The sequence below is a fragment of the Austrofundulus limnaeus genome, unplaced genomic scaffold (assembly GCF_001266775.1).
Source record: "Austrofundulus limnaeus strain Quisiro unplaced genomic scaffold, Austrofundulus_limnaeus-1.0 Scaffold190, whole genome shotgun sequence".
Classification (NCBI taxonomy): domain Eukaryota; kingdom Metazoa; phylum Chordata; class Actinopteri; order Cyprinodontiformes; family Rivulidae; genus Austrofundulus; species Austrofundulus limnaeus.
The window spans coordinates 725,634-739,442 of NW_013952592.1; the positions used below are offsets into that span (position 1 = coordinate 725,634).

At 40.4% G+C, this 13,809-nt stretch overlaps 2 protein-coding genes across 2 annotated transcripts in view; both read left to right on the top strand.

Annotated features, from left to right (window-relative positions):
* Window positions 1-5,254: 5,254 nt before the first annotated feature.
* LOC106524530 (vimentin A2) lies at window positions 5,255-10,579 on the top strand. The gene is made up of 9 exons (XM_014018372.1): window positions 5,255-5,928; window positions 6,177-6,237; window positions 7,986-8,081; window positions 8,245-8,412; window positions 9,312-9,437; window positions 9,586-9,806; window positions 9,906-9,949; window positions 10,042-10,127; window positions 10,203-10,579. Exons 1-9 carry the CDS (start codon window positions 5,327-5,329, stop codon window positions 10,242-10,244), a joined length of 1,446 nt encoding a protein of 481 aa, XP_013873826.1. The 5' UTR covers window positions 5,255-5,326; the 3' UTR covers window positions 10,245-10,579.
* A 1,730-nt stretch (window positions 10,580-12,309) lies between these two features.
* pde1cb (phosphodiesterase 1C, calmodulin-dependent b) overlaps window positions 12,310-13,809 on the top strand; it is an 85,937-nt gene continuing 84,437 nt past the window's right edge. Inside the window, exon 1 of the mRNA XM_014018373.1 lies at window positions 12,310-13,026. Within this exon, the coding sequence (XP_013873827.1) occupies window positions 12,762-13,026 (265 nt within the window). The 5' untranslated portion in view covers window positions 12,310-12,761. The remainder of the gene's footprint in view (window positions 13,027-13,809) is intronic.

Below are 13,809 nucleotides of genomic sequence, written 5' to 3' on the forward strand. Positions count from 1 at the left end.
CTATATGTATTAGCAAAATAAAAGTTATACTTTTCTTACAGAGACTTACAGACAATCTATTTTATCTACAATTCATCTAAACTTTTCCTTCATCAAATGAGTTAAATGAGGTTCTTAAAGTTTTTATAACAAATACTACCTCTGAAATTATTACGTTTTCCATTTACCAGCATAACAGCAGTTGTAAACAGCAGAGTCTGGTATAAACAAGCAAAATGACTTACATTTTATTTCTTTGGCTAAACAAAAGAAATCTTAATTGACACATACCAGCCCTTGTTTTGCCTTTGATTTTGGAATCACTGAGATACAAAAACCACACCTAACATTGGTAAAATATTGTTTTTTAGATATATGTATATAATTGCTGATGAGAACAGCACCATGTCCTGCAATCTTGGCTCTTCTTCTGCATTTATCGACTGAGATGAACTTGAACAGGAGATAATTTCCCTCGCTGTTTTGCACGTTGTGTTGTTAGCAGATAGCAGAAACGTCATTGTTGCTATTTTGCACATGGAATACGTGGATGCATGTTTTACACACTGATTCTGCATTTTGACGTGTTTCAAATAAAACAGACATTCTTAAAAAGCCTAGTGTATTTATTTAGGAGGTTATTGCATTTAGTCAATCTTTAAATATGTTAGAGATCATTCGTGCATTTTTAAGAAATTCTTGAATCTCCTGTGTTAGCCGTGTGGAGCTGCCTAAATGCTTGCTGGTACAAAGCACCACCTGTTTGTACATATAGCTCCTCCCTGGAGCTCAGTCTGCAGCCGAGATCCTGCCCCACAGAGCACCCCTCCCCCAAAGCATTGTTGTGAAGATGTGCTGAAGTGGGAGTGTCAGAAATGGTAGAAGCTTCCTAAAAACGATACCAATTTAGATAAAAAAATCAATTTTATTTTTGATATATACAGCATGATTCAGAAAAAATGAAGGTAACATTGTGGTATAACTGAACGACGTGCCCCCCTTTAAATTTTTATATGTATTTAGAAACGTGTACAAATATTTATAATTGAAATAGGGAAAACCACATGATGAAATGTGATTAATTTTCACAGTATCCTGGCACTTGTTTTATTTATTTTTTATTTTTGGACAATGTACAAATAATTATCTGGCAATGCGTTTGAAAATCCACCCAAAATACTTGTTTGCTTCTGGTGTGTTCAAGTGTTTCCTCTTCCTGGTCCCCTGACCCAGTCACTCCCTGCAAACAAATTTGTGCACAAAGTGAGACAAAGAAAGSGAGAGAAAGCAAGAGAAAAAGAGAGGGAGGCCTTTACACAGTGGCCATTCTGGATACTTTCCAAAGGTTTTGCCAGTCACTATGGAGACCTGGAAAACAGCCCTGACTGTGTAACTCCTCTGTTTTCACTAYGGTCCAAAGGTATCCAGTCAAAGCTTGATTCCCTGAAATGAGCTAACATGTCGGCTCAGTTTTTTTTTTTGTTTGTTTTTTTGTGCCTCACCATTGTGAAAAGGTCTGGTTTGCTGGAGAAAACAATAAAAAGACAAAGGTGTTTTTGATAACCGGTGGCAGGAAGAGGAGCTGGAGTCTTGGTTGAGTTTTAACCAAATGTGATGATTATCTGCGTGTTTAATTAYAAAATTCATGAGATAAAACCTGACTGAGTCCGACTTTGTGACAGAATGAAAGAAGTCAAGTTGAACATTAAATTAAATGGACCTTTGCTAATGACCCAGCTGTCACACACTGGCTCAATAAAGGGTCACTGGGGGCCACTGGCAGGGATTTACTGCCTCCTGTTGTCCCTGATTTACTTCAGACTGCTCTTTGTGTACTCACTGTGGTACATTACGCTGCAACACTCCCACCTGTAAATCTTGAGAAAGGTCCGTCTATTTTTCAGGCCTAACCAATTCATCTGCACACACACACACACATCTGTATGTTTGTAATGAAAATGCATTTCACATTTTTMCACATTTGTTTGTGCTCATACTATCTTTTTCTCTTGTTCCATTTTGTCTCGGATAAATATTTTTGAAGATGATCRCTGTGGCTACCAAGAGTATGAGTTGGTGAGTCACCATCACGGGAGATGAAACAAAGAGCGCCTCTTGTTGCTGAGGGCCTGCAGGTTTTGAAGTGATGACACCCAGAAACAATTCGKTTCAACCCCATGTCCCGTAACAAACCGGCTGACCCTGATAAATGTTTGCTTCTCTTTGTTCAACCTCTTTTAATCAGTTCCCACTTCAGTGACGTCGCTTTTGAGTGGAAAAAAAGAGGAATTTTGGCAATATCAGCACAACGACCGGGCAGTAAATTGCGATGATTGACAAGAGCTGGAGCTGTTTGGCTCAAACTGTGGCACCAGTAAACACGGGGGCAACAGACAATCGTTCCAGCCGGCTGTCTGCATTCTGCTGCAGAAGTTAGGTGACAGATCAGCACTACACAATCCCCGCTCTGTCTGGGACAATCCTGGCCAGCCCTAACAGAGCAGGCTCATAATGGGTCAGCATGGGAGCAGGAATTTTCATGACCACCCCCCCCCCACCCCCACTTCCCTCCCTTCCCTCACCCACTGCCTCTTAGAGAGTGGGTTTCGTGTGAATTTCCAGATCAAGGCTGGATATAAACACCAACAAAYGCCTGTTGGCGTTTATTTATGTTTTACTTTAAATAACTGTGTCATTCTGGTTTGGTGAGATTCTTTAGATGTTTGTAGATATTTGGTGGACATTGAGAGCAGTGATAAAACTGCTTCCATCCTATTCCACAACTGGTCCATAGAAATCTGAGATAATTATGCTGTGTGGAAACGTTGGTAGGATTGATTTCTTTCAAAGATTTGCTAATATTAATACGGCATATTGAATTCTTTCRTCCCCCTGCTGCTAAATTGTTCCACCGGCCGAGTCATAAGCCCAAAGTGTGACCAACCAGTCAAAAAACAAAATAGTTTCAAAAAATTCTACCTCCTTTTTTTTCATGACAAAGATGTCATCGTCTTTAAGAATGTTTTATCTTTAAAAGCAATCATTTTACAGATAACTTTTTCTCCTTTTAATAAACCAGTTTGTTCTGCTTAACTTAATAGTGTACATTTTCTGTTTCAAATTATGAAATCATGTTCTTTTTCTCGCTTTTCATTTTATTTTTTCATGTTTGGCATCCTTGAGTGTCCTGAAAGGCGCTTTTTTAATGTAAAGTATTATGTTACTGAAACTTTCACCAAATTTACAAAAGCTCAAGTGAAATTTAGCCTCAGCCCTGATAATCCAGTGAATAACACCTCATTTTATTTTTAATGTATTTAAACTGAAATACATTTCAACCTCTAACACTTTGGAGCCAGAAACGTTTAGAGGACTTAAAAACAATAAAAGAAGAAAAATCATTTCTTTCATGCACAATACACAGTCATGTTTTGCTTTCCGGAGGCAAGCRTCTTGTGACCCCCACACTTCATGATGTTTTCATGGTCATTAAATGACAATTTCAGAGATGGAGACACAGATTTTTTTTCYTTTTTTTAAAATCTAGAAACAACTTGAATGTTATTGGCTGTGTGCTTTAATACCTCCTGACCTTGTGACTCTTTGATGCCTCCTAATGGAACTGCACAGAGAGGAATATAATTGCTGCTTTCAGTGCTTGTTTGTTTTTGATGTTTTTTTCTCTTAAATGTTGCTGATCTTGTTGTACTTAAGCAAACTGTACTTTTCCCCTTTTATCATAAATAGAATGTCCTTTTAATCTGTGCAGGACTTGCCACAGAGAGTAAAACACTTGACACTTGTTTTGCACCTGATGCCCTTCCTGAAAAAGCTCAAACCTGCATCCTTTTGACCATGGCATTACCATGGTCCCACTCATACACGTTTTTTTCAATAAAAATGCTGGTTAAAGGGGCTCCATTGGGAGCACTGTTTATGCCCCTGCACAGTCGCATCTCAAAGGCGTCAAATCGACTTCAATTCTTCACATCCTCAGGGCAAATATGTGAAAGTTTCTGTCAAAGAATTGTTTGTGCCTTGAGAAGGATTTTAGTGAACGACCCGAAGCAGAACCCACAGCCTGATATTATTCAGAGTGAACTAAGCTCAGTATCATCAGTAATTAGGAGGTGTAGAGTGTCACTGGCTCAGCTCTTCTGCTCTTTACTTCTCGGAATCACAGAGAGTCAGCAGCACCGGCTGCTGACAGGGGAGTGAGGCAGAGGAGGAAGAGGATGGAGTTATTCTCTATACAGCAGATCAAAGTTTTTATTTGTTGCCGATTCAACCCAGAGAGCAAATAATAAACTGCAAACCTCACCATATTGATCGGTATTTCACCAAACCTCTTCATCTCTGAGGGTCAGTGAGATCATCAGAGACCTGACGTGGGCTTTAAAAGTGAAGCTGTTTTCACAAACTGTACAACAACACTTTCTCCTTCTCCCTACATCACAACAAGATTCATTCATAACACCCGACATGGCTGGATGACACTTTAGTCTTGTGATTTGATAAAACTCAGCGGCAACTTAGAAGAGGAGAAGCGTAAAAAGTGCAATAATGCACGGATGATGTGTTTATCTAGATTAGGAGATAGAACAGAACTATCTTATTATCATGCTGGATTAAATAACTTGAGGTGACCACTTTAGGATTCAAAATGTCAGGTATTATTATTATTATTATTCCACTTTGCCTCAGCCCATTTTAAGTGATCTTTGCAGGGAAGATTATGGCATTTGTGAAATGGCTTCTTCTTTGCCTGATAGAGCTTTAAACCATCATCTGCGGACGGTGCAACCAACTGTGTTTACAGAATTGTGGAAGTGTCCCTGACCTTTTTTTTAGACCTGTTACTGTCTTCAATTTCAAAATTATCTCTTTTTTTTCAAACGGTGTAATTAATCGATTTGACTATGAAAAAAATGGGTTTATGAGGTTTGCAAATTAACATTTCCACAAACCAATTAATTGTGGATAAATTAACAGGCTTCTTATGATTTTGGCTGTGGTCAGACATTACTGTTTGTAGTTATTTTTTGAACAATAGGGGCAGATATAAGATTTTTCTTATTTCTGCTACCTTTCATTTCATTTGATATGTATTTTTTATATGAATTTGTTTGTTTTTAAATTAAATGAATAAATATTGAAAAAAATCCTGGATCTGTTCTGAAAGGCGAGGTTTTTGGGGGTGTTGGTGGTGGTGGGGTTGGTGGGGTGTTCCGAGCTATGATTGGATGCTCACTCTGTCAGTCAGGTCACAACTGAGGAATCTGCTCATGAGTGGGGTATAAAAAAGTTCTGGTTTAGGAAACGCCTTTCCAGGCGCACCTCGTTGCTGATGCTGCTGAGGTGGCCACATCACTCTGGAGGTTTGACAGTATCTCAAGCAAAGATGTCCTACAGACCAGCCCCGCAGTCCTCCTACAGGAAGATGTTCGGCGGGGACCGAGCCGCAGTGTCCCGGAGCAGCTACTCCAGCCGGCACTACGCCGGCCCGCCGCTGCGCTCCTCCCGGGTCTCCTACGGGCTCTCCTCCTCCGCGCCCACCGTTTACGCAGCGAGGACCCAGAGGCTCCGGAGCGGCRKCGGCGGCGGCGCAGCCATGCCCCGGCTGGCCTCCGAGAACCTGGACTTCTCCCTGTCSGACGCCATCAACAGCGAGTTCATCACGAACCGCACCAACGAGAAGGCGCAGATGCAGTCGCTCAACGACCGCTTCGCCAGCTACATCGAGAAGGTGCGCTTCTTGGAGCAGCAGAACAAGATCCTGCTGGCCGAGCTGGAGCAGCTGCGGGGCAAAGGCACGTCCCGGGTCGGGGATCTGTACGAGGACGAGATGCGGGAGCTGCGGCGCCAGGTGGACCAGCTGACCAACGAGAAGGCCCGCGTGGAGGTTCACCGGGACAACCTGGCGGACGACATCCAGAGGCTGAGAGAGAAGTAGGGGGGGCGTGGCACTCATCTGGTCCAGTTTATATMAAGAGTGGGGCAATTAATCAGACATGTTTATGATTAGTAGTCCTGATCCATTTACCCATCTTACATGCAGAAAAAAACTGCACATTTTTTCTTTTAATTTACCTGCATGTAAAAAAGAGTAGCATCAGGAAGTCTGACAAAGCAGGAAAAGTTATAAAAGTTCCAGGTCAGCATAAAAAAATCCCTGCTGCCTCTTTGTCTTTCTGCAGGTTGCAAGATGAAATCTCTCAGCGAGAGGAGGCAGAAGCCAACATGCAGAGCTTCAGACAGGTGCAGTAYGATTCTGCAAACAGTGCTCACATATTTTTTTTTTACCTCTTGTTAGCAAAATATCTCATGAACCATGCACTGGATGAAATCAATTTAAACTCTCTGGATAAAGATCTACGACTGATTACCTTGATTACCATGGAGTTGTTTTAATTCAAGAYGGTCGCCACAGCTAATCAACATCAGCCAAAATAAAAGGCACAAATCAAGTTTTACAGACACTGAGATAAACTTTGGTGTGATGCTGATGGCATTCAGCATCTTCACCAACCCCACCTCTCCAGATTTTACATAGTCTGAGTGCAGTGAAKTGCAACCGTCCAGTCCTTTCTCTCTATTAGGTCATCTCTGTCAGTTCTCAGGAGCTCCACAGATAGGAACACATTTTTTTCTCTGATGGCACAACAGCAGATTCCAGACTGACTCTGGCCTTGTACAAAAGGCCAAGTTTGCACTGCTGKGTTAAATGAGGCCTGCAGAGTTCTCCTTCTTCTTCTTTTTAGTTTTGGTTACGTCTGACAGTTTCACAGTGAATGAGCTGGACAGTGCGGCTCCGACGGAGTTATCAGAGCAAGAAGTCAAGCCGCCATGTGATCAGGCCGACTCGCTCTGCACATGAAAGTCTTTTCTCGTTATGGTCATGTTCCYTGTCAATGGGTTTCCAGTTGAATGATGATTACAAAGAATAGCTTCATAAGGCTGTCGCTGCAGAAATGACCAACCCTCCCCCGCCAAACTTTATACGAGAACTTGAACGTATGACTCAAAACAAATGTTTTCACATTAAAGGGCGACCATGTTGCAGGAAGGAAGTGGCAGCAGCGTGGCCTGCCTCGGYGGCACACAGACAACAATGCGTGGCCTGCAGCGGGCTCTGCTCAGTCAGGCAGACAGTCACTCTCCCAGCCTTGGGCTTGTTTGGAACCCCCTGCTGAATAGTTCACTTTGTTTGTGGCATTAGGACGGAGGCAAAGCAGCTTTGTTCGCTGATACTTCGGTAATTGATTTGACAACGCCCTAACAAAACTATGCGGTGGCGCTTTTACACAAAAGRCCGTTTTACACCGCTGAATACTTTGTCTTTTCAAGAAAATGTGCTCCACATTTAACTGGGTGGAGGGAGAAAATGATCATTAAAAGCTGCTGTGGAGGAATTTCAAGTTAAGCAGTTAGCTTTGACAAATAAAGGGAAAAAAGGGATTAAGGAAAAACATTCAAATCATTTGCTGAATGCAATTACTTAATATTCTATTTTGTCAGCATGTAGGCATGTTTGGACTAATTATTTTTGCACAGTGTGGAGTAGNGTGTGGAGTAGATTGACAAAAATGCATCATATTTTACATGTTTGTAATGGTTTTAAATGTTAAATCTTAATTAGAACCGCAAGATATTGATTAATTTAGTAACTGTGGGRGTTAAACGAATAGAGAAAAGCCGATTTCAAAACTTTTGTTTCCAGCTTTGCAGACACAACCCATGAAAATCACATGACAACTCTTAACAATTTGTTCTCCGGATCTGCAGTGACATGGATCATGTGCCTACAGTTGATTCTTGTTGACTCCATGTGTTTAAGTGACCTTGTCCTGCCACATAATGGGACATTTGTGCATGCTATAGCCATTGCGAATGCTTTTTACAGCACGTGAAAGTGCTGTTCCCCCTCCTTCTGTCAGCGAATGCGCCTTAAATAATTGACGTCACCTTTACAAGTCACCTTATTAAGAGTTTGTGTCATGGCACAGGATGTGGACAACGCCGCCTTGGCAAGACTGGATCTGGAGCGAAAGATCGAGTCGCTGCAGGAGGAAATTAACTTCCTCAAGAAGCTGCATGATGAGGTAAGCTTTTCTTCTTTACGTGGGCAAAGCTGAATCRCTCTGCTGCAATAACTACACTGCAGTTTGTGAAAGTTTGTGAAACCACGCCAAACTAGTGGCAATTTGAGTGGTTTTTTTTAATGATACTAAAGCTTTGTGATCAGCCTCACTGTTTGTGTCGCAGGAAATGCTGGAGCTGCAGAACCAAGCCCAGGTGCAGCAGCAGCATGTGCAGGTGGATATGGAGATGGCCAAGCCTGACCTGACCGCGGCTCTGAGGGACGTGCGTCTGCAGTATGAGAACCTGGCCTCMAAAAACATCCAGGAATCAGAGGACTGGTACAAATCCAAGGTAAAAATTGAACGGAACTAAATGAATAAAAGAAATGTAATAAAATGGACTTCAGACTGAGTGTAATCTCACATGCCAGACATTTCAGATTAGATTCTAAGAGGCTAACCAAGGCTTTCAGCAAACAGTGTTCTGCATAATCATTTTTCATGAAAGCGCCCTAACCTCAGCTGTGTTAGGCTGACAAATAGCTTGATTCTGCAGTTTATCTGAGCTTTTTGATCTTAGCTCATTGCTGTATTACAAAACTTTATTCTAATTTGTGCAATTTTCAATTGTTCTGCCTGACAACACGCGGAACTGTGAAAAGTTTCCATTTTTCCATTTTTCTACATTTAAAAATTTTCATTCATTCATTCAGCTGGGGTCTATATAAAGCGTAACTGCAATGCTTTGGTCTGAACTCTCTATTGTAACTCCACAAGCCCCTATTTCACCCCTTTTGTGTCTCAGATCAACTCGTTTTGAGGCTGTCTCTTTAAATCCAAACAAGGCGTTTCACACCCTGCCCCCTCCAGCTTCCAGAGCGATCCATTCTAGTTTGATAGAGGGGTTTACGACTAAATAGCTGCGCAAAAACTAAAATATCAACAACAGAAGACTTGTCCTTACAAGTTGGAGCCAGAGTCTGTAAGTCCAGACTTTATTTGGCTGTTCTGTCGCAAATACTRTGAACATCAACAGAGAAAACTAAACGGGTTGAAAAATACACCCCAAAAAGAATACAAAGATATCCAYGCAGCACCGGGAGACTCCTAGAGACTCCAAGTCCACAAAGAAATGCATTTAACAGYTAAAAAGTGGATTTTGCATGATATGTCCACTTTAARTGTCTCACTCATTAATGGAACAGCTGATTTCTCACTTTTCTCTCATCTGTTTGAATCTGTGATTTCTAGTTTGCTGACCTGACTGAAGCTGCAGCCCGCAATAATGAAGCTTTGAGACTAGCCAAGCAGGAGGCCAACGACTACAGGCGCCAAGTTCAGGCTCTTACTTGTGAGGTGGATGCCCTGAAAGGAACTGTGAGTATGCAGTGTTTGTTGGCTGCAGATGCAAAAGCCTTTACAAAAGAGTATTTTTTTGAACAATCAGCAAAGATGACACATTCATGCATTTTCTTTTCTTTATTTCTTCGGTGTGACTGTTTCTCCTCCTTTGCTGCTGTGACAGAACGAGTCCTTGGAGCGTCAGATGAGGGAGATGGAGGAGAACTTCTCTCTGGAGAACGGTGGCTACCAGGACACCATCGGCCGCCTGGAGGAGGACATCCATAACATGAAGGATGAGATGGCTCGTCACCTGCGAGAGTACCAGGACCTCCTAAACGTCAAGATGGCCTTGGACATCGAGATCGCCACCTACAGGAAGCTGCTGGAAGGAGAGGAGAGCCGGTATGAAAACAAGATGCAAAGGTTTTATTTTAGTTTAGCTTTTTCTTTAGCTAAAGAAGCRTTGTGTGATTTGTGGGGTTTTGCTTTAACCACTTGCAGAATCTCCACTCCACTGCCTAACTTCTCCTCTCTAAACCTGAGAGGTAAGGTCGCCGTTCGCATGCTATTTCCACACCAAAAAGACTTAATTTAGTTGTTTACAGTCAATAACRTGCCTCGCTGTTTCAATCCGTAGATGCAATAGTTGAGTCTAAACCTCAAGTTGAAAGCATGACAACAAAGAAAGTTGTCATCAAGACCATTGAGACGAGGGACGGTCAGGTAGAGGTCACTCAAACATTTCTGAAATCACTCTGAGACACCTCTGATCATGCCATTACCTGTCCTTTTTTTCAGGTGATCAACGAGTCAACCCAGAATCACGAGGAGATGGATTAGAAACGGCTTTGATTTTGCCAAACAGTTGACACAAGCAATAACAAAAAAAAGCACGTCCYAGCGACACAAAAAGCAAACTGCTTGGAAAGTGCCTTTGTATGTGATGATGATCTTCTTAACTGACAACCTGGGTTTTATTTTTCCCCCCTAAAAGTATTTTGTCACTCTTGTAGACCCAGTTTGAAAACAGCACAACCCTAGTAATCCTGTGAAGTACACATACACTTTTCTTTGTAACCAAAGTAGTATGTTTGATTGATAAAGCATGCACCAGAAAACTGTATGCTAAATCTGTCACGACTACCTGCATGCAGCAATAAACTATAAACAACTCAGATGTGTGCTCAAAGCTTTTGTCAGAAATGGTCGCCACAGCTAAAGACGTCACGTGGCAGGTACCATCAAAGTTTCTTCGGGAATATTTCTCATTTTATTATAGTTATATCCCTGCTTTTATTACAGTTGTGTCAAATATAAATATACAGTAATTAGTCTGAACTGGAATCTTGAATTGCAGTTTTATCAGCAAATGGTGTGCAGTTTCATATGTGAGATGTTTTACCCCTCAATGAACTGGAGCTATAAAAAGAACCCAGATGAGTTTTATAAATGGAGCCCAGACTCACTCGTATATCATCCTTTTCAAAGTAAGAATTCATAGAAGAAGAACAGATGGTGTATAACGTTCACTTATAAGACTGGAATGGAGAGGCGAGAGATAGAAGCAGCATGTCAGCAGGAAAAAACAATCATTATGGTAAGATCTAAGTAAAGCCAGTAACGAACCTTCAGATTATCAGGTGTGGTTTTGATAATAAATAAATAAATAAATAAATAAATAAATAAATAACACAGTTAATCGAACTCCATCTGCTGCTGAAAGTTAGGTGAAATGATTAAAAAAACCTAGAGAAGAAACTAAATTACCTCTGAGGCAATATTTATAAAATACTCAGTAAATGCGGCAAACTATAGTACAGACAGTCAAAATCAAAATGCAGTAAGTTACTTATTTTTGAAAAAAAAAAGTGAACTCTTATTTTGAAAAAACGGACATCAAGCCAAATTGTTTAATTGACAATTATGTTTTATATTTAACTGCTGTTTCATGCAATGCAAATGCTTTTATAGAACTTATACAATGGGTCACATCTTAATTCTGTGTAATAATGTAATAAGTAATAATTATGTAATAAGTAATAATATGTAATAAGTAATAATTATTAATAATGTAGTAAGTAATAATTTATTTAGTGTAATAATGAAAACTAAGTGTACACCTTAAAATGTATCATTATTTAATCAGGATTACATGTTGTTTGAAATGTCTCAATGATTTAGAACTTTGTCCTTATACAGTTATTACTTGTTCTGTGCATTAAGAATGACTTTCAGCTATAACCATATACATTTTTAGTTCAATACATAGAAAAATTGGCTGATTTATATCCAGTTTTTGTGAATGCAAATGTCAATTAGCAGTAGCAACCATCTTGTATTGAACTGACTCCAAAAGTTAATCACTTGTAGATGCAAGTCCAATGATTACTTTCTGGAAATTTTTAATAAAGTCTGCAGAGTGTTTTGTGAACCATTTTGCTAACAGGTAAAAAAAATTTAAGTCCAACAATTAATGGTAAAAATTCAAACAAAAATCTTGCTCAGTGAGTAGCACTTACAGTATGTGTTGTGAAAGAACTTTAGTCACAAACATGCCAAATCTTTGCAAAATGTCTGCAAAACCGACTGAAATACCGACATTAAATACCGACATTAAATACAGACATTAAATACAGACATTCATATGCTTTCTAAGTTCAGTTGGCTGTGGCGGCCATCTTGAGTCGGTTCGGCTCCAAAATTGTATAAATTATGGGTGTTTCTTAAATGAATATTTCCTGAAAGGTTAATTAAAACCCGTTCTGTGGTTGATGAGATATTTTGCTAACAGACAAAACTAACTTCAAATGGAAAAACTCGGTTTTACTGCCATCTATCGGTGACTAATGAAACAGCAGTGTGGATTCTGTATGGCGCTCACAAAGGGCGGAAATAACCCCCCAGGTTCAGAAAAATCTCTTTTGTTTTGATTTAATCGTGTGCAAACATCGTGATTTTTGCACTAAATGGAACCTTTGACACAGAAACCCTCTGGTGAGGAGGTTATTTAGTTCTGTTCCGCTCATTTTAATAGTCCTGGAAACTTGTGGGCTAATTAATGTCGCTTGTTTTCACCTGTTGGTCCCGGGAGGTTGCCGTGTTTGTCGACAGAGCAACTTTCTCCGAGTGACGTGCCGGTCAGAGGAAACACAAACAGGAGGGGGCCAGAGAGACTGAAAACGCAGTCGCGTTTGGGACATTTAGTCTCTTAACCCCACAAAAGATGTAAGTGAAGTCTCAGCAGTGACACAGGCGGACATTTGTTGTCGCTTTCAACAGGTTTTTTGAGGAACATGAAACTCGGAGGAAGCAGCCGAGGTTTTTAACCTCTTTTTTTTCCCTCTCTCGGTGTTTGTGATGGGTTCAGTAACCTCAGCTCTAACCAGGACAAGGAATGCTCTGGTGAAAGTAGGTTCTGAGCCCGAAAGCAATGACCCGGAGAGGAGCCGGTCGGCCCCGGAGTCGGACCGGCCCAAGAAGAGGAGCTCGCGGTTCCCMCACGTCTCGAACCAAAGCGGCCGGCAGAGTTCCCGCCAGTCGCTGTCCGAGGTGCTGAGCAGGCAGGACTCAGGCTCCAAACTGGGGTCGAGGAAAAACAAGCCTCCAGAAGTTCAACAGAATGGTGAGTTTCAGACTCRAACAAATAAATAACAATACGATTTGTTAAATTATTTGGATTTATTTTTGAGGTAATGTGGACCACCTTTCACACACAAAACTATTTAATGATTTATAAGTGTTTCTGTGAACACATGAATTCAGAACAAAAAATTAAACGTCATCCTATCATTTCTATTTTTGAGCACAAATTGTTCATATGTACATAAAAAGTGAGGTTGACTGAATTAAAAATATTAACAGCAATACAAATAGGCTCACTGCTCAGTATTTTCAAACATTAACGACCATAAAAGGACCTAAATGCAAATATTTTCTGGAATAGAAAAGTAATTTCATTTTCAATTATTTATTTCAATGGCAGATTCAGGACAGTACATGTATTCACTTTTCTATACATTTTTAATTTTGCAACACACTTTACCCAGCTGATAAGCTGAAGATATTTAATAATTTGTTGTACGGGCTGACACTAGTGTCTGTCTGTTTCAATGAGTAACCTGTTTTTGGGCCTGTAGAACCTCTGATCCTAAAGTGACTTTAAAGTTTGATTTGTCTCCAAAGTTTATGAGCAAATGAACAGCTGTGAGCCATAATTAGAACAAACTCCTTATAGTTATTTTCCTTTTTTTTCCAGAAAAATAAATACTATGAGTGTAAAGTGGTTTGTTTAAGGTGATAATGTCACAAGCTGGGGATTCTGACTCTTAATTCTAGATTGTTATATTCAGTAGATACTCACATTTTTTGCCACATTTCCAATAAAATGTATTGTATTATATATATA